The sequence below is a fragment of the Oncorhynchus tshawytscha genome, linkage group LG09, assembly GCF_018296145.1.
Source record: "Oncorhynchus tshawytscha isolate Ot180627B linkage group LG09, Otsh_v2.0, whole genome shotgun sequence".
Taxonomy (NCBI): domain Eukaryota; kingdom Metazoa; phylum Chordata; class Actinopteri; order Salmoniformes; family Salmonidae; genus Oncorhynchus; species Oncorhynchus tshawytscha.
Genome location: NC_056437.1, coordinates 19,923,980 through 19,948,506, shown reverse-complemented (window position 1 = coordinate 19,948,506; position 24,527 = coordinate 19,923,980). Strand labels below are relative to the sequence as shown.

Below are 24,527 nucleotides of genomic sequence, written 5' to 3'. Positions count from 1 at the left end.
AATCTATGGCAAATTGGACAGAAACCTAGGTATGAGAGAAGAATAGTTATTCTGATAAAGAAAAAAAAATGTTGAAAAAAGGAATACATAAACAAAACAGGTGTGGCACAGTGTGGAAATGATAACAATTGAGTGCAGGAAATGCAGTAATTTATAAAAATGTTGAAAATAATTTTCGGTTGAAGTTTGATTGAACAGCATAAACAGAAGGAAATTAAAACCACTTAATATATTTTTTTAATAATCCACCCTATGGTCATGTACTACTCATGAAGCATATTTATAACTTATATATTATATAAAAATAAAAAAACATAAAATATCTTAAAATTTGGCGAATATTGTGATATATTTTGGCCATATCACCCAATCCCAGCCCTTGTGCTTAGAGTAGTATAGTTTAACTTTGCATCATTGGTTTTTGTTTGACATACATTTTAAAGTGAAAAATCTGACTATCAGCGTCACTCCGCTAGCATGGAATTGCACTGAGGAAACCTCAAGAACAAGACAGAAGGGTGTCCTATTTATATGAGTGGGAGATAGAAGACCTCACTCAAAACTATTAGGTAGGGATGTACATATTTCCTTTTCAAGACGATTTGATAGGTACAGTTGAAGTCGGAAGTTTACATATATCTTAGCCAAATACATTTAAACTCAAGTTTTTCACAATTCCTAACATTTAATCCTTGTACAAATTCCCTGTCTTAGGTCAGTTAGGATCACCACTTTATTTTAAGAATGCGAAATGTCAGAATAGTAGTAGAGAGAATTATTTCTTTCAGATTTGATTTCTTTCATCACATTCCCAGTGGGTCAGAAGTTTACATATACTCAATTAGCATTTGGTAGCATTGCCTTTAAATTGTTTAACTTGGGTCAAGTGTTTCAGGTAGCCTTCCACAATCTTCCCACAATAAGTTGGGTGAATTTTAGACCATTCCTCCTGACAGAGCTGGTGTAACTGAGTCAGGTTTCTAGGCTACCTTGCTAGCACACGCTTTTTCAGTTCTGCCCACAATTTTTCTATAGGATTAAGGTCAGGGCTTTGTGATGGCCACTCCAATACCTTGACTTTGTTGTCCTTAAGCCATTTTGCCACAACTTTGGAAGTATGCTTGGGGTCATTGTCCATTTGGAAGACACATTTGTGACCAAGCTTTAATGTCTTGAGATGTTGCTTCAATATATCCACATCATTTTCCCCCTCATGGTGCCATCTATTTTGTGAAGTGCACCAGTCCCTCCTGCAGCAAAGCACACCCACAACATGATGCTGCCACCCCCGTGCTTCACGGTTGGGATGGTGTTCTTCGGCCTGCAAGCATCCCCCTTTTTCCTCCAAACATAACGATGGTCATTATGGCCAAACTGTTCTATTTTTGTTTCATCAGACCAGAGGACATTTCTCCAAAAAGTATGATCTTTGTCCCCTTGTGCAGTTGCAAACTGTAGTCTGGCTTTTTTAATGGTGGTTTTGGAGCAGTGGCTTCTTCCTTGCTGAGAGGCCTTTCAGGTTCTGTCGATACAGGACTCGTTTTACTATGGATATAGAGACTTTTGTACTGGTTTCCTCCAGCATCTTCACAAGGTCCTTTGCTGATGTTCTGGAGGTTATAGTAATATAACAGTTTCCAGTGTACAAGGAAGTACAATTAACATATTGCTTGATTCATTGTTGAGTACAACTGCACAGCATCAGCAGCACAGCGTCAGGCAATAGTTTGTGAGACATTTCACTAGAGAAGATGCAAATGGCCTGGGTCATTCAGACAGAAGAGATGACAAAGGAGAGGCACCAAGTCTGTCATCATCATAACACACTTAGCTTGCCTAATCAAGGTCCTTAAACAAAAATCACACATACATAAAAATAACCGTTAAAAAAAACAGACCATGAGAGAGACAGTGATAAGCTATTTAAATTATCCCGATGATGACGAATGCAACAGAAGCTCAGGAACAGAGGTTATAAAACTAATATGCATGACTGTGGATGACAAACCATCTCAGACATGATGAGGTTCCAAGAAGCTTTAACACCTTCAGAGGATTCAGTCTGGCTCTGTATCCCAATCTCAGCACAGTACAGTACAGAGTGGATCCCTACCGGCACAGTGTTTTTCCATAAGTACATGGAGTAGCCATCCAAATCGAAAAAGTAGCCAGCCAGGGAATTCCAAGCTGGGTAATTTGGGTGAATTATCCCTTTAACAACTTGGCCTGTCAATCAATCACTGTGGGTGGGATTGTCAGGGGAGGAGCAGGATGTTTGTGAGTCACAGAGTCGATAGGGTTTCAGATCTGTCAATCAATCACTGTGGGAGGGACTTAGATAAGTAATCTAGTCAGAAAAACTAGTAGTCTACTCTTTCGACTTAATGTATTGTGGCAAAAACAAAATCTAGTCCACTCTGATTTATTATCACCTGAAACAATATATTTATCCTGTCTTGAATGAAAAGGTCATATTTCGCAATCTCCCCCCAAAGAATGTGATCTGACGTGAGACAGGGTCTCCTCCATCTTGCGTTACAAACACTACACCTATCCTGGAAGGATACTGACCTCATCCCGCCAGTAAAGGATGCCTGGTTGTTCTTTAAAAGTGCTTTCCTCGCCATCTTAAATAAGCATGCCCCATTCAAAAAATGTAGAACTAAGAACAGATATAGCCCTTGGTTCACTCCAGACTTGACTGCCCTTGACCAGCACAAAAACATCCTGTGGCGTACTACATTAGCATTGAATAGCCCCGCGTTATGCAACTTTTCAGGGAAGTCGGGAGCCAATATACACAGTCAGTTAGGAAAGCTAAGGATAGCTTTTTCAAACAGAAAATAGCATCCTGGAGCATCAATTCCAAAAAGTTTTGGGACACCGTAAAGTCCATGGAGAATAAGAGCAGCTCCTCCCAGCTGCCCACTGCACTGTGGCTAGGAAATACTGTCACCCCCGATAAATCCACAATAATTGATCATTTCCATAAGCATTTTTCTATGGCTGGCCATACTTTCCACCTGGCTATCCCTACTAGAGGTCGACCTATTATGATTTTTCAACGCAGATACCGATTATTGGAGGACAAAAAATAGACGATACCAATTAATCAGATGATTTTTATATATATATATATATATATATTTGCAATAATGACAATTACAACAATACTGAATGAACACTTTTATTTTAACTTGATATAACTGAAAAATAAAATACATTTAGTCTCAAATAATGAAACATGTTCACTTTTGGTTTAAAAAATGCAGATGGAGAAGAAAGTAAAAGCGCAATAATTGCCATGTAAAAAAGGCTCATGTTTAAGTTCCTTGCTCAGAACATGAGAACATATGAAAGCTGATGGTTGCTTTTAACATGATTCTTCAATATTCCCAGTTAAGAAGATTTAGGTTGTAGTTACTATAGGAAATATAGGACTATTTCTCTCTATACCATTTGTATCTCATATAACCTTCAATGTTATGTCATAATTATGTACAATTCTGGCAAATTAATTACGGTCTTTGTTTGGAAGAAATGGTCGTCACACAGTTCGCAATGAGCCAGATGGCCAAAACTGCTGCATTTCCCCTGACAAGAATGTGCTTTTGTTAATGCATCACCCGTTTGGCGAAGTAGGCTGTGATTCAATGATAAATTAACAGGCACCGCATTGATTATATGCAATGCAGGACAAGCTAGTTAAACTAGTAATACCATCAACCACGTGTAGTAAACTAGTGATTATGTTAAGATGGATTGTTTTTATAAGTTTAATGCTATCAAGCACCTTACCTTGGCTCCTTGCTGCACTCGGGTAACAAGTGGTCAAGCCTGCCAAGCAGTCTCCTCATGGATTGCAATGTAATTAGCCATAATCGGCATCCAAAAATGCTGATTACAGATTGTTATGAAAACTTGAAAATCGGTCCTAATTAATTGGTCAACCTCTAACCCCTACCAAAAGCTATGCACTCCCAAGCCCCTTCCTCCCACTTCTCCTTCACCCGAATCCAGATAGCTGATGTTCTGAAAGAGCTGCAAAACCTGTATCCCTACAAATCAGCTGGGCTGGACAATCTGGACACTCTCTAAAATTATCTGCCAAAATTGTTGCAACCCCTAATACTAGCCCGTTCAACCTCTCTTTGTATCGTCTGAGATCCCTAAAGATTAGAAAGCTGCCGCGGTCATCCCCCTATTCAAAGGGGGAGACACTCTAGACCCAAACTGTTGTAGACCTATATCCAATCTAGTTTCCGAGCTGGTCACGGGTGCACCTCAGCCACGCTCAAGGTCCTAAACGCTATTATAACCTCCATTGATAAAAGACAGTACTGTGCTGCCGTTTTCATTGACCAGGCCAAGGCTTTTGACTCTGTCAATCATTACATTCTTATCAGCAGACTCAAAAGCCTTGGCTTCTCAAATGACAGTCTCGCCTGGTTCACCAACTACGTCTCAGATAGAGTTCAGTGTGTCAAATCGGAGGGCCTGTTGTCCGGACGTCTGGCAGTCTCTATAGGGGTTCAATTCTCAGGCCGACTCTCGGGCCGACTCTTTTCTCTGTATACATCAATGATGTCGCTCTTGCAGCTGGTGATTCTCTGATCCACATCTATGCAGAAGACACCATTATGTATACATCTGGCCCTTCCTTGGACACTGTGTTAACAAACCTCCAAATGAGCTTCAATGCCATACAACAATCCTTCCATGGCCTCCAAGTGCTCTTAAATGCTAGTAAAACTAAATGCATGCCCTTCAACCGATTGCTGCCCGTACCCGCCCACCCAACTAGCATCCCTAATTTGGACAGCTCTGACTTAGAATATGTGGACAACTACAAATACATAGGTGTCTGGTTAGACTGTAAACTCTCCTTCCAGACTCACATTAAGCATCTCCAATCCAAAATTAAATCTAGAACCGGCTTCCTATTTCGCAACAAAGCCACCTTCACTCATGCTGCCAAACATGTCGGTTAGGACATCTACCTTGTGCATGACACAAGTAATTTTTCCAACAATTGTTTAGAGACAGATTATTTCACTATCACAATTGCAGTGGTCAGAAGTTTACATACACTAAGTTGACTGTGCCTTTGCACAACTTGGAAAATTCCAGAAAATGATGTCATGACTTTAGAAGCTTCTGATAGGCTAATTGACATAATTTTAGTCAATTGGAGGTGTACCTGTGGATGTATTTCAAGGCCTACCTTCAAACTCAGTGCCTCTTTGCTTGACATCATGGGAAAATCAAAAAAGAAATCAGCCATGATTTGTTGACCTCCACAAGTCTGGTTCATCCTTGGGAGGAATTTCCAAACGCCTGAAGGTACCACATTCATCTGTACAAACCATAGTACGCAAGTATAAACACCATGGGACCACGCAGCTGTTATACCGCTCAGGAAGGAGACGCGTTCAGTCTCCTAGAGATGAACGTTCTTTGGTGCGAAAAGTGCAAATCAATCCCAGAACATCAGCAAAGGACCTTGTGAAGATGCTGGAGGAAACCGGTAAAAAAGTCTCTATATCAATATCCACAGTAGAACGAGTCCTATATCGACAGAACCTGAAAGGCCTCTCAGCAAGGAAGAAGCCACTGCTCCAAAACCGCCATAAAAAAGCCAGACTACAGTTTGCAAACTGCACAGGGGGACAAAGATCATACTTTTTGGAGAAATGTCCTCTGGTCTGATGAAACAAAAAATAGAACTTTTTGGCCATAATGACCATCGTTATGTTTGGAGGAAAAAGGGGGAGGCTTGCAAGCTGAAGAACACCATCCCAACCGTGAATCACGGGGGTGGCAGCATCATGTTGTGGGGGTGATTTGCTGCAGGAGGTACTGGTGCACTTCACAAAATAGATGGTATCATGAGGAAGTAAAATGATGTGGATATATTGAAGCAACATCTCAAGACATCAGTCAGGAAGTTAAAGCTTGGTCACAAATGTGTCTTCCAAATGGACAATGACCACAAGCATACTTCCAAAGTTGTGGCAAAATGGCTTAAGGACAACAAAGTCAAGGTATTGGAGTGACCATCACAAAGCCCTGACCTCAATCCCATAGAAAAATTGTGGGCAGAACTGAAAAAGCGTGTGTGAGCAAGGAGGCCTACAAACCTGACTCATTTACACCAGCTCTGTCAGGAGGAATGGGACAAAATTCACCCAACTTATTGTGGGAAGATTGTGTAAGGCTACCCGAAACACTTGACCCAAGTTAAACAATTTAAAGGCAATGCTACCAAATGCTAATTGAGTGTTTGTAAACTTCTGACCCACTGGGAATGTGATGAAAGAAATAAAAGCTGAAATAAATCACTCTCTCTACTATCATTCTGACATTTCACATTCTTAAAATAAAGCGGTGATCCTACCTGACCTAAGACAGGGAATTTTAACTAGGATTAAATGTCAGGAATTGTGAAGCTGAGTTTAAATGTATTTGGCTAAGGTGTATGTAAACTTCCGACTCCTCTGCATATTTCACCGGTCATCCCCAAAGCCAACACCCCCTTTAGCCGCCTTTCCTTCCAGTTCTCTGCTGCCAATGACTGGAACGAATTGTAAAAATCACTGAAGCTGGAGACTTATATCTCCCTCACTAACTTTAAGCATCAGCTGTCAGAGCAGCCTACCGATCACCGTACCTGTACATAGCCCATCTGTAAATAGCACACCCAACTACCTCATCCCTATATTGTTATTTATTTTTTGTTGCTCTTTCGCACCCCAGTATCTCTACTTGCACATCATCATCTGCACATCTATCACTCCAGTGTTTATGCTAAATTGTAATTACTTCACCACTATGGCCTTACCTCCCTAATCTTACTACATTTGCACACACTGTACATATATTTTTCTATTGTGTTATTGACTGTACGTTTGCTTATCCCTCTGTGTTGTTTTTTGTCGCACTGCTTTGCTTTATCTTGGCCAGGTCACAGTTGTAAATGAAAACTGGTTCTCAACTGGCCGACCTGCTTAAATAAAGGTGAAATAAAAATAAATAAACACTTGTCCGTTCAGTAGCTGGGCAAGACTCTGAAAATAATGTATTGCATAATGAAATGCATCACGATGTGTACAGGGCATTAGATGCATGTGAAATCTCTGATAGCACTGGCCCGATTTTAGTGAAACTTGGGTGAATGTTGAGTCTTGCCATAGAGATCTAGCATTTACAAAATTACAGTGATTGGTCAGATGTGACGCTATAATACTATAACAAAATGCAAACTTTGAAAGGTCACGCCACTCACCCCATTTGACCTAAAGCCATGAAATTCAGTACATACAATGCATTCAGAAAGTATTCAGACCCCTTCCACATTTTTATTCTAAAATGGATTTAAAAATTCTCATAAATCTACACACAATACCCCATAATGTAAATGTATAAATAAATAAATAAAAAAACAGAAATAGCGTATTTCCATAAGTATTCAGACTCTTAGCTATGAGACTCAAACTTGAGCTCAGATGCATCCGGGTTCCATTGATTATCCTTGAACTCGGAGTCCAACTGTGGTAAATTCAATTGATTGAACGTGATTTGGGAAGGCACACACCTGTCTATATAAGGTCCCACAGTTGACAGTGCATGTCAGAGAAAAAAACAAGCCATGAGGAAACAATTATATTTAAATGTGAAAGTAGATCCTCTTTGTCCCTCCCCCTTCACTTCTTATTCTTTCTGTTATTTCAGGTCAAAAAAGATTTGAGGAACAGACTGCAGGGAGAGCTGTAACCTGTCAGAACTAGGTTTTTGTCAGAACCTGGAGATATTTCCACCACCCTCCTTTTGTGATAAACATGAATTGGTTGGCTCTAACTCAAATCAAATAAACGCATGCTCAGTCAAATGTTCCTCTGTTAATTTTGTCAAGATAAACTTTCTTATTTCAGAAAGAAGGTATCTGATATGTTTCTTTATATAGCTGCAGCACTCAGCCTTAAATTGCATCCTGTATACTATAATAATTTTACCAATACGTTATTGAGCTAATTTATGGGAATGGAAATTATATTTCAGAGGGTTTATTTTTTATTAAGTCACTAGAACCAAGGCTTTCAGTACTTACACATATTTTGTTTTGAGGGGGACCCCCGCTAACTTTCACCACACAGCTAACACATTTTCCAGAGGAAACACTGGTTTGGAGGAAAGATTAATGGAGCAAAGCACAGAGAGATCCTTGATGAAAACCTGCTCCAGAGAGCTCAAGACCTCAGAACGGGGCGAAGGTTCACCTTCCAACAGGAAAACAACCCTAATCACACAGCCAAGACAACATGGGAGTGGCTTTGGGACAAGTCTCTGAATGTCCTTGAGTGGTACAGCCAGAGCCAAGACTTGAACCCAATCGAACATCTTGGAGAGACCTGAAAATAGCTGTGCAGCAATGCTCCCCATCCAACCTGACAGAGCTTGAGAGGATCTGCAGAGAAGAATGGGAGAAACTCCCCAAATACAGGTGTGCCAAGCTTATAGCGTCATACCCAATAAGATTCAAGGGTTTAATCACTGCCAAATGTGCTTCAACAAAGTACTGAGTAAAGGGTCTGAATAATTATATAAATGTGATATTTCCAGTGTTTTTTTAAATACATTTGCTAAAATTTCTAAAAACATGTTTTTGCTTTGCCATTATGGGGTATTGTGCGTAGATTGATGATGGAAAAATGTTTTTAATCCATTTTAGAATAAGGCTGTAACGTAACACAATGTGGAAAGGGTCAAGGGGTCTGAATACTTTCCGAATGTACCGTAGGTCCTCACAAGGAACACATTTGTATCTGGGACCCATCATTTTGAATTTTATGAAAAACACTTAAAAAGCTACACTTCTGGCACTGAATGACCGATCTGCATGAAACTTATGTGGCATCTATGGCCAAAGGTCTCGCACTCTGTCAACGCAATATTTTCTAAAACAATATGGCTGCTATTGACCAATAAACATTCACGTGGTCTAGCACATAAATCAGTCAAGGACATTTGTATTGTAACCGACCATTGGTACACAAGTTGCAAACACCGTCAAGACCCAACATATGCAAGAACAATCATATCGTCCACACGGTGGCGATATAATGGTACATGTTTATATCTCTTGATCTGTTTAACTTCTTTGGGACTGGGGGGCAGTATTGAGTAGCTTGTATGAATAAGGTGCCCAGAGTAAACTGCCTGCTACTCAGGCCCAGTTGCTAATATTATTAGTATATTTGGATAGAAAACACTGACGTTTCTAAAACTGTTTGAATGATGTCTGTGAGTATAACAGAACTCATATGGCAGGCAAAAACCTGAGAAAAAATCCAACCAGGAAGTGGGATATCTGAGGTTTGTAGTTTTTCAAGTCATTGCCTATCGAATATACAGTGTCTATGGGGTCATGTTGCACTTCCTAAGGCTTCCACTAGATGTCAACAGTCTTTAGAACCTTGTTTGAGGCTTCTACTGTGAAGGAGGGGGGAATGAGAGCTGATTAAGTCAGGAGTCTGGCAGAGTGCCATGAGCTGATCACGCACTCTCATGTGAGAGCGACCTGCGGTCCATTGCATTTCTACAGACAAAGGAATTCTCCGGTTGAAACATTATTGAAGATTTATGATAAAAACATCCTAAAGATTGATTCTATACTTCGTTTGACATGTTTCTACGAACTGTAATATGACTTGTCGGAACTTTCGCCTGGACTTGCTCGCGCCTCGTGAGTTTGGATTGTGTACTAAACGCGCGAACAAAAAGGAGGTATTTGGACATAAATTATGGACTTTATCGAACAAATCAAACATTTATTGTGGAACTGGGATTCCTGAGAGTGCATTCTGATGAAGATCATCAAAGGTAAGTGAATATTTATAATGCTATTTCTTACTTCTGTTGACTCCACAACATGGCGGATATCTGTATGGCTTGTTTTGTTGTCTGAGCGCTGTACTCAGAGTATTGCATGGTGTGCTTTTTCGGTAAAGCAATTGTTAAAGTTCCATGCATAACACTTGTATTTTCATCAACATTTATGATGAGTATTTCTGTAAATTGATGTGGCTCTCTGCAAAATCACCGGATGTTTTGGAAGCAAAACATTACTGAATGTAACGCGCCGATGTAAACTGAGATTTTTGGATATAAATATGAGCTTTATCGAACAAAACATACATATATTGTGTAACATGAAGTCCTATGAGTGTCATCTGATGAAGATCATCAAAGGGTAGTGAATAATTTTATCTCTATTCCTGCTTTTTGTGACTCCTCTCTTTGGCTGGAAAAATGGCTGTGTTTTCCTGTGACTAGATACTGACCTAACATAATCGTTTGGTGTGCTTTTGTCGTAAAGCCTTTTTGAAATCAGACACTGTGGCTGGATTTACAACAAGTTTATCTTTAAAATGGTGTAAAATACTTGTATGTTTGAGGAATTTTAATTATGAGATTTCTGTTGTTTTGAATTTGGCGCCCTGCAATATCACTGGCTGTTGGCAAGGTGGGACGCTACAGTCACACATATCCCAGAAAGGTTAATTCAGGGTGATTATATTTGGCACACATACTCAGGGATGAGTGTAGCTACCCCACACTATCTCAGACAATACTGGCTCGATTTTGTCAACACTTGGGTAAACGTTGTCTTGCCAAAAAATTCCACTAAATGGCCCAAGGGGGACGGGCGTCATAATTTGTGGGGCACAACATGTTTACTGTTGCCTTGTTATTTTATGAAGTGGAAAACGTGGCTGGCTGACAATGAGTCTTATCGACAGCCAGCGCTTATGGAAAACACTGCTAGCACCAGCCTCAACTGTCTGTGCATACACAATTCCCCCCAACACCAGCAACCAGTGCAGACAACACTATTCTCCCATAGCACCAGCAACAAGACACCAGTTTGCCACCAGATTCTCTCCAGCTCTCAGGACCACTGGTATCACTGTCTGAAATAACTTATTGCACTGTCCAATAGGGTTGGGCAATATTACAACAGAATCGTAAATCAACGATGCTTGACAGTCATTGTCGATGGTGACGACATTGTGATGTGACAGATGATAGTTTAGCCTATTTGATCTTGACTGATGCCGTGCAGTAAAGCTAGCACGTTAGGCCAGACGACATACCATATGGCCTATTTCTATTTGCCATAGCCTATTTCAATAAATATGTGGTAGGTAGACTATTAACATAATGCAAGAGAACAATGTAGATTGTAGACAGAGCGGAGAGCACCAAAGCTGAATGTCAGATAGGAGGCCAAAAGTTTATGGTCAATTCCACGATAACGGAATTACGATTTGACTCCGTTTTTTTCCACTTTAAAATGTATGCCAAACAAAAAAAGATTGATTTCAAAGTTCAACAAACCATACAACTCTATGCACAAGGACTAATTTAAACAATTTCCACAGACACATTTACAAAAACGAATTTAGTGGAAGAACTGTGCAGATGCAAACTTTGGTAACAGAATTACAGTAAAACCACATTTCCCCAAAACTCTTTAAATATCTGCTCCGAATTAGGGCAGGGTGATATGTCCAAAATATCAAATCATGGTATTTTTCAAACTGTTGACGGTATTTTATGCTTTTGATTAATAAAAGTTCTACATTTCCTTTATGAGTAGTGCGTGACCCTAGGGTGGCAATACATATATTCTAAATGATTTCAAATGGGTCTTTCTCCATTCGGATTGTTTTATACTGTTCAATTCAACTTCAACCTAAAATAATTTCCTGCATTTCCATCAATTTCTGCATTTCCTGCACTCATTTGAGATCATTTCCACACAGCCATGATATGGGCAAAAATACTAGGCGGCCTTATTTTAACCAAATATTGTGATTTAGATCAAAACACTTGAGTGAACTTTGGAATAATGGAAATAGAATGTTTATTATAATTCTATAGTTAAAATATAAATATAGTGGGCACTTTGAATACAGTGTTGTTTGACATGACAACGAATGAAAATGCCATGGACAAGTTATTGTGACCGGGTAGGAACCAAATGTTAAATATTTATTCATATAGCCAACATATTCATGCTTTGCCTTTCCTCTTTGATTTAGAAGATACTGTTGCACAAACAACATGCTGATTTAAGCCTCCACCAGTACTGGTATCAAAGGCTGTATTAGCTAGCTACGTTTGCTCCGACTCAGTACTTTGAGCCAGCTAACTGGCGATTAGCATTAGTGGCTAACACGATTTGGTTTAACTTGCTAAGAAAATACAAACTAGCTGTTTGCAGATGTGAGAAACACAAACTAATATTGTGATTATAGAATGCTTGTGGATTTATGTTAAGATCAAAGTGGAAACAACATTGTTGTCATCAACATTGTTGCATGTGCTGCATTGACCATGAAGACTGAACGAAAGTGTCTCGTGGTCAAGCAACAACAAATGCAATCCTTGAGTGACAGCGGGCGGGACTAGATCGAAGTGGAAAGTTACACACGGCATATCACATTTAACAAACCAAACAGTCAAATACCGTTATAGAAGGTAAAGTAAAAACTCAAACCGGTCTGTGCATAAATACCAGTATATGGTAAAATACAGTATACCGCCCAGCCCTACTCCGAATTAAGATTCAAAGATGTCTGCAGAAAGAATGGGGTCAGCTATGACATGACACCTTGAGTTGAATAACAAAAATATATTTTTTAACTACATTAAGTGAAGTGGATTTACACCCAGTAACAGAATTACAGTACATCATGGGTCTAAACACTAAACAGAAATGCATAATTATGCAACTACTCATGTTCCACAAGTTTGGACATCAGAGCACAGTAGAGCAGTGATTCTCAACTGGTGGTTCGCAACTGAGGCCTTGAATGGATCGAGGGTGTCCGAGTAAAGAAATATATAAATATACACACATACATATATTAGATTTTTTTTTTTACAATTAATAAATTCTCCAGTCCGAACTTAAACAAATTAAGGTAGAAAGTGTGTATAAATGATAATGAATTTAGATTTTCAAATCATTAAAAAAATTCAATCACATTATTTTCATTATTGAGCTATTAAGCAGCGCTAATTTTGTGATCTCAAACCAGTGAGCTTACTAACATTCTTCATCAAGAATATGGGCATAATGTTATTATTGACAATGAAAGAGGTGGGAATGTTCCCTTGTCATTTAATTGCTACATTTACTATCAATATAGAATAAAACATTTTTTACAGATTGTATTTTCCGATAATTTTTGTGAGGCAAAACAAGTTGAGAACCACTGCAGTAGAGTATAGTTCAGTACAGTACAATATACTATACTCTACTGTATTGTATTGTACTCCACACAGGGTACAGTACTGTGTTGTATTGTACTGTGCTCTACTATTCACTGTGCTATCCAAAAATGTGAAACATAAGTTTATGATAGGTTCAGATTTGGTCCAGTCCTGTCCGTCTGTGGACTGTAACATCAAGACCAGGGTGGACTGACCAAATTTAAACTACTTTTCAAAGTCTATGGACGTCCGGTGTCGGTCAGTGTTCAGTGGGTGAGGATGCTGGTTAGAGTAAATGGAAAGAGGGGGGGCTCATGGGTAGGTGTCAGTAAGAGCTGGGAGAGGTGACATTAACTTGAGCGTGAGAGGCATAGAGAGAGCGGAGGAGGGGTTGTCCAGACTCAGACTGTTTTAACACACTTGGTTTGACCACCAGACAACAGAAAGAAAGAAAGAAAACAGTTTTGAGCTGAACATAACAGTATGCCAGCAGAAGGGAGGACAGTAGCAGATGACCCAACTGTGATTAGTGACTATTGTGATTTCCCATTGTAGCCAATTCAGTGGCAGTAATTCCTATACAGATTGAAACTCAGAAGTCCGTTACCAATCACTTAATAATTCATCAACAAAATTGATATCAGTAATTGATAGGTCTACCATTACTTGTTACTTCATTGTCCTCTATCCTCATCAGGGAGAGAAAATACCTTAAAGATATATGAATTTGGTCAGGTCGCCCAAAAAGTTACATATTGCAGCGTTAAACTTACAGATGGTAAACAATTTCTCCAAAACTAAATATGTGTTGATATTAGTTGGCAGGGGTCTTTATGTCAACATCATTGTGTTTTGATGCATTTGTGATACCTTTTAATACATTTTCTGGTAGATGTTTTCTAAGACCCCTTTTCCATCTGTTTATCCAGAAATCAAAGCCTTTACTTAAGCCTAATTTTCAAAATGGAAAAACATGCATCTATGCCTTCATTTTCCAAAATATACACTATTAGCTTTCATTTGACATGCTCCTTTTAACTTCACATGCTCATGGGTCCTTTTACATGAAAATAACCTATTTTTTTCTCTCGCTCTCACCTCTCCAATGTCAGATGATGATGGACCTTTTGCAGTAGACAGTCTGTTCTCCGGCTTGGTATTTTAAAAGCTTAATTTCCCTTTTTGTCCCAATCCCCATTTGATTTGACTTGGCCAAGGAATATAGCCTACTCTTTCATGTTTAGTAGACAGAGCAGAGAATTCCAACAAAGCAGCACAAAATGTTCAATCAGAAAATATTGTTTATCTCTCTAATGTTGGATGCATGGGCCTTTGCCTATAGCGTAAAGCTAGGCTATTCATTTATTTTTTACAGACACTGAACTATCTTGTGTCTAGCTGTTTAAAAACTTAGGCTGATAACCTATCCTCCTACCACAGGAGGTTGGTGGCACCTTAATTGGGGAGGGCGGGCTTGTGGTAATATCTGGAGCGGAATCGGTGGTATCCATGTGTTTGATGCCATTCCATTGTACTCCATTACGGCCATTATTATGAACCGTCCTCTCCTCAGCAGCCTCCGACTAAATCAAATCAAATCACATTTGATTTGTCACATACACATGGTTAGCAGATGTTAATGCAAGTGTAGCGAAATGCTTGTGTTCTAGTTCCGACAATGCCGTAATAACCAACGAGTAATCTAACCTAACAATTCCAAAACTACTACCTTATAGACACAAGTGTAAGGGGATAAAGAATATGTTCATAAAGATATATGAATGAGTGATGGTACAGAGCGGCATAGGCAAGATACAGTAGATGGTATTGAGTGCAGTATATACATATGAGATGAGTATGTAAACAAAGTGGCATAGTTAAAGTGGCTAGTGATACATGTATTACATAAAGATGCAGTAGATGATATAGAGTACAGTATATACATATACATATGAGATGAATAATGTAGGGTATGTAATATTATATTAGGTAGCATTGTATAAAGTGGCTAGTGATATATTTTACATCATTTCCCATCAATTCCCATTATTAAAGTGGCTGGAGTTGAGTCAGTGTGTTGGCAGCAGCCACTCAATGTCAGTGGTGGCTGTTTAACAGTCTGATGGCCTTGAGATAGAAGCTGTTTTTCAGTCTCTCGGTCCCAGCTTTGATGCACCTGTACTGACCTCGCCTTCTGGATGATAGCGGGGAGAACAGGCAGTGGCTCGGGTGGTTGTTGTCCTTGATGATCTTTATGGCCTTCCTGTGACATCGGGTGGGGTAGGTGTCCTGGAGGGCAGGTAGTTTGCCCCCGGTGATGCGTTGTGCAGACCTCACTACCCTCTGGAGAGCCTTACGGTTGTGGGCGGAGCAGTTGCCGTACCAGGCGGTGATACAGCCCGACAGGATGCTCTCGATTGTGCATCTGTAGAAGTTTGTGAGTGCTTTAGGTGACAAGCCGAATTTCTTCAGCCTCCTGAGGTTGAAGAGGCGTTGCTGCGCCTTCTTCACGATGCTGTCTGTGTGGGTCGACCAATTCAGTTTGTCTGTGATGTGTACGCCGAGGAACTTAAAACTTACTACCCTCTCCACTAAAGTTCCATCGATGTGGATAGGGGGGTGTTCCCTCTGGTGTTTCCTGAAGTCCACAATCATCTCCTTAGTTTTGTTAACGTTGAGTGTGAGGTTATTTTCCTGACACCACACCTCGAGGGCCCTCACCTCCTCCCTGTAGGCCGTCTCGTCGTTGTTGGTAATCAAATCAAATCACATTTTATTTCAAGCCTACCACTGTTGTGTCGTCCGCAAACTTGATGATTGAGTTGGAGGCGTGCGTGGCCACGCAGTCGTGGGTGAACAGGGAGTACAGGAGAGGGCTCAGAACGCACCCTTGTGGGGCCCCAGTGTTGAGGATCAGCGGGGTGGAAATGTTGTTGCCTACCCTCACCACCTGGGGGCGGCCCGTCAGGAAGTCCAGTACCCAGTTGCACAGGGCGGGGTCGAGACCCAGGGTCTCGAACTTGATGACGAGCTTGGAGGGCACTATGGTGTTAAATGCCGAGCTGTAGTCGATGAACAGCATTCTCACATAGGTATTCTTCTTGTGCAGATGGGTTAGGGCAGTGTCCAGTGTGGTTGAGATTGCATCGTCTGTGGACCTATTTGGGCGGTAAGCAAATTGGAGTGGGTCTAGGGTGTCAGGTAGGGTGGAGGTGATATGGTCCTTGACTAGTCTCTCAAAGCACTTCATGATGACGGAAGTAAGTGCTACGGGGCGGTAGTTGTTTAGCTCAGTTACCTTAGCTTTCTTGGGAACAGGAACAATGGTGGCCCTCTTGAAGCATGTGGGAACAACAGACTGGGATAGGGATTGATTGAATATGTCCGTAAACACACCAGCCAGCTGGTCTGCGCATGCTCTGAGGGCGCGGCTGGGGATGCCGTCTGGGCCTGCAGCCTTGCGAGGGTTGACACGTTTAAATGTTTTCCTCACGTCGGCTGCAGTGAAGGAGAGTCCGCATGTTTTAGTTGCGGGCCGTCTCAGTGGCACTGTATTGTCCTCAAAGCGGGTAAAAAAGTGATTTAGTCTGCCTGGGAGCAAGACATCCTGGTCCGTGACGGGGCTGGTTTTCTTTTTGTAATCCGTGATTGATGTAGACCCTGCCACATACCTCGTGTCTGAGCTGTTGAATTGCGATTCTACTTTGTCTCTATACTGACGCTTAGCTTGTTTAACCCTATTACAGGGACTGAGTCACTGGCTTACTGGGGCTCTCTCATGCCGTCCCTGGAAGGGGTGCGTCACCTGAGTGGGTTGATTCACTGATGTGGTCATCCTGTCTGGGTTGGCGCCCCCCCTTGGGTTGTGCCATGGCGGAGATCTTTGTGGGCTATACTCAGCCTTGTCTCAGGATGGTAAGATGGTGGTTGAAGATATCCCTCTAGTGGTGTGGGGGCTGTGCTTTGGCAAAGTGGGTGGGGTTATATCCTTCCTGTTTGGCCCTGGCTGGGGGTGTCCTCGGATGGGGCCACAGAGTCTCCTGACCCCTCCTGTCTCAGCCTCCAGTATTTATGCTGCAGTAGTTAATGTGTCGGGGGCAAGGGTCAGTTTGTTATATCTGGAGTACCTCTCCTGTCCTATTCGGTGTCCTGTGTGAATCTAAGTGTGCGTTCTCTAATTCTCTCTCTCTCTCTCGGAGGACCTGAGCCCTAGGACCATGCCCCAGGACTACCTGATATGATGACTCCTTGCTGTCCCCAGTCCACCTGGCCGTGCTGCTGCTCCAGTTTCAACTGTTCTGCCTTATTATTATTCGACCATGCTGGTCATTTATGAACATTTGAACATCTTGGCCATGTTCTGTTATAATCTCCACCCGGCACAGCCAGAAGAGGACTGGCCACCCCACATATGCTCTCTCTTTCTTTCTCTCTCTCGGAGGACCTGAGCCCTAGGACCATGCCCCAGGACTACCTGACATGATGACTCCTTGCTGTCCCCAGTCTACCTGACCGTGCTGCTGCTCCAGTTTCAACTGTTCTGCCTTATTATTATACGACCATGCTGGTCATTTATGAACATTTGAACATCTTGGCCATGTTCTGTTATAATCTCCACCCGGCACAGCCAGAAGAGGACTGGCCACCCCACATAGCCTGGTTCCTCTCTAGGTTTCTTCCTAGGTTTTGGCCTTTCTAGGGAGTTTTTCCTAGCCACCGTGCTTCTACACTTGCATTGCTTGCTGTTTGGGGTTTTAGGCTGGGTTTCTGTACAGCACTTTGAGATATCAGCTGATGTACGAAGGGCTATATAAATACATTTGATTTGATTTTGATTGCCTTGCGGAGGGAATAGTTACACTGTTTGTATTCGGTCATGTTTCCGGTCACCTTGCCCTGATTAAAAGCAGTGGTTCGGGCTTTCAGTTTCACGCGAATGCTGCCATCAGTCCACGGTTTCTGGTTTGGGAATGTTTTAATCGTTGCTATGGGAACGACATCTTCAACACACGTTCTAATGAACTCGCTCACCGAATCAGCGTATTCGTCAATGTTGTTGTCTGACGCAATACGAAACATATCCCAGTCCACATGATGGAAGCAGTCTTGGAGTGTGGAATCAGATTGGTCGGACCAGCGTTGAACAGACCTCAGCGCGGGAGCTTCTTGTTTTAGTTTCTGTCTGTAGGCAGGGATCAACAAAATGGAGTCATGGTCAGCTTTTCCGAAAGGAGGTCGGGGCAGGGCCTTATATGCGTCGCGGAAGTTAGAATAGCAGTGATCCAAGGTTTTTCCAGCCCTGGTTGCGCAATCGATATGCTGATAAAATTTAGGGAGTCTTGTTTTCAGATTAGCCTTGTTAAAATCCCCAGCTACAATGAATGCAGCCTCCGGATAAATGGATTCCAGTTTGCAAAGAGTCAAATAAAGTTTGTTCAGAGCCATCGATGTGTCTGCTTGGGGGGGAATATATACGGCTGTGATTATAATCGAAGAGAATTCCCCTGGTAGATAATGCGGTCAACATTTGATTGTGAGGAATTCTAAATCAGGTGAACAGAAGGACTTGAGTACCTGTATGTTGTTATGATCACACCACGTCACGTTAACCATGAAGCATACGCCCCCGCCCCTCTTCTTACCAGAAAGATGTTTGTTTCTGTCTGCGCGATGCGTGGAGAAACCAGCTGGCTGCACCGACTCCGATGGCGTCTCTCCAGTGAGCCATGTTTCCATGAAGCAAAGAACGTTACAGTCTCTGACGTCCCTCTGGAATGCTACCCTTGCTCGGATTTCATCAACCTTGTTGTCAAGAGACTGGACATTGGCGAGAAGAATGCTAGGGAGTGGTGCACGATGTGCCTGTCTCCGGAGTCTGACCAGAAGACCGCTCCGTTTCCCCCTTTTACGAAGGGGGACTAGGCCTATCATAAAAGCTTTAGGACAAATGAAAGTTATGAACATTAGCCTATTTCCCAAAAACTGTACTGTTGTCCTAAAGTTGCCACTTTCAAAAAGAACAATGACAAATCTATAGGCCTAAGGTATTTTCAATCACAACTTTATGAGAAGTAGAACAAACAACAGCACATAGTGTGGTCAAAGACGTGGTAACTTAGTTGTGGTCATAATGTGATTACCTTAATGTGAGAAAGACAAAAGGAGCTGATCGTGGACTACAGGAAAAGGAGGGCCGAACAGGCCCCCACTAACATTGTCGGCGCTATAGTGGAGCGGGTCGAGAGTTTCAAGTTCCTTGGTGTCCACATCACCAACAAACTATCATGGTCCAAACACACCAAGAAAGTCGTGAAGAGGGCACAACAACACCTTTGCCCTTTCAGGAGACTGAAAAGATTTGGCACGGGTCCCCAGATCCTCAAAAAGTTCTACAACTAAACCATCATGAGCATCCTGACTGGTTGCATCACCACCTGGTATGGCAACTGCTCGGGATCAGACCGTAAGGCGCTACAGAGGGTAGTGTGTACGGCCCAGTACAGCCAGGCTTCCTGCCATCCAGGACCTATATACTAGGAGGTATCAGAGGAAGGCCCAAAAAATTGACAAAGACTCCAGTCACCCAAGTCATAGACTGTTCTCTCTGCTACCGCACTGCAAGCAGTACCAGAGCACCAAGTCTAGGTCCAAAAGGCTCCTTAACAGCTTCTACCACCAAGCCATAAGACTGCTGAACAGTTAATCAAATGGCAACCCGGACTATTTACATTGACCCCCCTTTTTACACTGCTGCTACTCGCTGTTTATTGTCTCTGCATAGTCACTTTATCCCTACCTACATGTACAAATTACCTCGACTAACCTGTACTCCCGTATACTGACCCGGTAACCCCTGTATATAGACTCATTATTGTTATTTTTTTATTTTACTTTAGTGGTACAAGCTTTTCGCTACACCCGCAATAACATCTGCTAAATATGTGTATGTAACCAATAAAAGTTGATTTAGTAAATATTTTCTTAACTCGATTACTTGAACTGCATTGTTGGGCTTATAAGAAAGCATTTCACGGTAAGATCTATACATGTTGTAATCAGCGCATGTAAGAAATACAATTTGATTGGATTTGATACAACTACAAACATAGTTATGTTTTGGGGTTATTAGATATTTCTTAACTTATTTCCGGATATATTCTGAACTACCCACAAAGTGCTATTTCTCAACGTCATATGTTAGTTCATATGCTAGCTCGATAACTAGCTCAAGCTGGCCAACGCCATGCGGTTCACATACTTTGTGGCTGTGTTATCTAGTGGGAACCTGTTAGCCCGGCAGGCAGGTTGGGCTCAAAACGAAAGAAAATCATAGCTGCTTGCTCTAATTGTGTATGTAGTACATTGTCTGTTCTTTTTGTTTGGTCAACTTTGACATGTTCTCTGTGAAGTAGGCTATGCAAGTTTTGAAACATTTTCCACCTTGACTTAGCGCACTAGATGACTGACATCAAATCTACTTGGGATTTTTCTCATTATAGCTATATGATTTCCCTCACTGACTCTCCCCCGGCCCGGTGAAGCGCCAGCCTCCCCTCGCTTTGGTAGCCAACTCAGCCTGCACTATTTTAAAGGTTTTACCTTCGATTGGGCTCCAGACATCAATCTCTAAGTCTCTGCTCTCTCTTTGCTTTTGATCTGCCGTTTAGTTTGTGTTGTGTTCAATCTGGTCTACAGTTGTTAGCAGGCTTGGCTGGATAGGCTAATAGCTAGTTAGCTAAATAGCTATATGCACTTAGCCAGCTAATAATCTTTGATAACTGGTTAGATGACGTTATGTTTTTACAAAACATTAGTTTACTTGAATGTAGCTGTAAACTAGGTGTTGATAGCAACTGGCTGACTCAGGCTAGTAGGGCTACGTTAGCAGGCTAGTAGGGCTAACGTTAGCAGACTACTAGGACTAAATTTGGTTGGCTAGCAAACTTGCAAATTGATTTGTTACAATAAATTCAAGTATTTGATGGTAACTTGAATGAAAATTGGTTTAATTTGAAGTTATTGCTGTTGGAGTTTACGTTATAGGGAATAGGGTGGCTTGTCGGGTCCTCCATATTACACCAGACCTCGGAAAAACATTTTCCGACATGTCTTCGGAATTCTTTACAGTTTTATGTCATAACTCGATAAATGAAAAGTGAGGTAACTTTGCATTGGGACTTTTAATTCATATACTAATGCAAATCCATATGTTAAATTTGATTACATTTATGCTACACACCCTTAAGACAGGAGGATGAGGCAAATGAAGCCATCATCTAGATCTTAAGACGGTAGATATAAAACCTAACTCACTACTGTACTGTTTGTTGACTGTTACTTTGCTCTGCCTAGGCTTTCAACAACATTATCTTTCATCATGATTCTTCCAGTTGTTGTAGTGATAGAGGTAAAAAAAATATATAAATATATATATATATATTATATATTGATACTGAAGGGGGAAAAAAGTGTATATTATTATTTATATATATATATATGGTTTTACTTTAACATTAGCTAGTGCTAGTTGGCTGTACCTGCACTGAAACTCCAGTATTTTTCATCCTATAGATTTTTCTCCATCTTCTTTCTAAATAGTGAGCCAACATGTTTTCAGGACTTTCAATTCAATGATTGATCAAAACTAATTTTCTCATGCTCTCTCGTGTCTCTGCAGCAGACATATCATTAGCAATGTTTGGAACATCAAATTACTATAAAACCGCAATACATATAAACTCAGCAAAAAAATAAACGTCCTTTTACTGTCAACTGCGTTTATTTTCAGCAAACTTAACATGTGTAAATATTTGTATGAACATAAGATTCAACAACTGAGACATAAACTAAACAAGTTCCACAGACATGTGACGAACAGAAATTGAATAATGTGTCCCTGAACAAAAAGGGGGGTCAAAATCAAAAGTAAGTCAGTATCTGGTGTGGCCACCAGCTGCATTAAGCACTGCAGTGCATCTCCTCCTCGTGGACTGCACCAGATTTGCCTGTCCTTGCTGTGAGATGTTACCCCACTCTTCCACCAAGGCACCTGCAAGTTCCCAGGCATTTCTGGGGGGAATGGTCCTAGCCCTCATCCTCCGATCCAACAGGTCCCAGATGTGCTCAATGGGATTGAGATCCAGGCTCTTCGCTAGCCATGGCAGAACACTGACATTCCTGTCTTGTAGGGAATCACTCACAGAATGAGCAGTATGGCTGGTGGCATTGTCATGCTGGAGGGTCATGTCAGGATGAGCCTGCAGGAAGGATACCACATGAGGGAAGAGGATGTCTTCCCTGTAACTCACAGCGGTGATGATGTGACACACCGCCCCAGACCATGATGGACCCTCCACCTCCAAATCAATCCCACTCCAGAGTACAGGCCTTGGTGTAACGCTCATTCCGTCGACGATAAACGTGAATCCGACCACCATTCCCAGTGAGGCAAAACCGCGACTCATCAGTGAGAACTTTTTGCCAGTCCTGTCTGGTCCAGCAACGGTGGGTTTGTGTCCATAGGTGACGTTGTTGTCAGTGATGTCTGGTAAGGCTACAAGCCCCCTTCCAGCCTCTCTCAGCCTATTGCGGACAGTCTGAGCACTGATGGATTGTGCGTTCCTAGTGTAACTCGGGTAGTTGTTGTTGCCATCCTGTACCTGTCCCGCAGGTGTGATGTTCGGATGTACCAATCCTGTGCAGGTATTGTTACATGTGGTCTGCCACTGCGAGGACGATCAGCTGTCTTCCTGCCTCCCTGTAGCGCTGTCTTAGGCGTCTCACTGTACGGACATTGCAATTTTTTGCCCTGACCACATCTGCAGTCCTCATGCCTCCTTGCAGCATGCCTAAGGCACGTTCATGCAGATGAGCAGGGACCCTGGGCTTTTGGTGTTTTTCAGAGTCAGTAGAAAGGCCTCTTTAGTGTCCTAAGCTTTCATAACTGTGACCTTAATTGCCTACTGTCTGTAAACTGTTAGTGTCTTTAACAACCGTTCCACAGGTGCATGTTCATTAATTGTTTATGGTTCATTGAACAAGCATGGGAAACAGTGTTTAAACCCTTTACAATGAAGATCTATGAAGTTATTTGGATTTTTACGAATTATCTTTGAAAGACAGGGTCCTGAAAAAGGGATGTTTCTTTTTTTGCTGAGTTTAGAATCGTGACAATTGCAATACATATCGGCACCTAAGTATCATGACAAAATCGTATAGTGAGGTCCCTGGCAATTCCCAGCCCTAAATAGTACCATCCGATTTCGTGCTATTAGCCCAATGGTGGTTTTAGCAGATGTTTCTTTTATATTTTATATACATTTTGGTTGGCCAATAAGGGGCCATACCACCATATATCACAATGCTTTATGAGTACATAATCACGATAGGTTAAAGGTTGACATCGTCCAACCCTACTGCCCAACAGTGCTATATTTCACAAAGCAATTAAATGTCTATCAAGTATACTCAAGGCAATCAAGATGCCAACTAAATCCACTACAAACTCTCTTCAAGCTACAAGTACAGCGCCAACTCTAAAAATGATAAAGACAGCAAAGCTTGCCTTGCAACACCTCAAGAAGCAGTTTTGACTCACAAAACACATTCGACCCAGAAAATGTTACTGAGGACAACAAATCAAGGCCCTAAGAGGCAGAGACACAGTCAGCGCTGTGTTAGGCCATACACTGTGCTCCAATGCAGAGTCAGAGGCACTCTCTCCTTATCATCCTGAACCCAGTATTGGGCTAACTTACTTTTCTCCCTGAAGATGTTGGGGTTCCTAGACAGCACTGTCTGCAGCAGCACAGGCACGTCTCCCTCCGGGTCATCACTGCCCAGGTTGTCCTTCAGCTCTCTGCAATGGAGGGGGGAAATCAACTAATGCAACTGTGGCTCATAATAAGAGACAACAGCTCCCACTCTTATCAGCGGTTGTGACCCCTAGCGTTGAAAGGTGCGCGGTGATGAGGGTACTCACATGTGCTCTGTGGAAACCTGGTTGAGGCTATGAGCCAGCTGGGACACCAGGTTCTCATCCCGGCAGGCCAGCAGACAGTTGACTTCCTCCGCAATCCTCCCATTGAACAGCAGACTCTTAGTGGTGGTGGCGGGGAGAGGGGATGGCAGGGGCAGCTGGTTTAACACTGCAAAGAGGAAGAGCAGACCGGTTACGCATAATTCAAAGGCCGGAGCTGAGATGGTACAGCCCCACATTGTGATATAGCTACGCAGCTTAGAGACCA

The 24,527-nt window shown here is 41.8% G+C and overlaps 1 protein-coding gene across 3 annotated transcripts in view; it reads right to left on the bottom strand.

Annotated features, from left to right (window-relative positions):
- Nucleotides 1–24,527, bottom strand: part of LOC112257534 (nipped-B-like protein B) — a 70,031-nt gene that overhangs the window by 31,614 nt on the left and 13,890 nt on the right. For all 3 annotated transcript variants that reach the window (XM_042326662.1, XM_042326663.1, XM_024431175.1), the window contains exons 3-4: nt 24,263–24,428; nt 24,039–24,139 (exon numbers count right to left, since the gene is read on the bottom strand). In XM_042326662.1, coding sequence (XP_042182596.1) covers nt 24,039–24,139; nt 24,263–24,428 — 267 coding nt within the window. The remainder of the gene's footprint in view (nt 1–24,038; nt 24,140–24,262; nt 24,429–24,527) is intronic.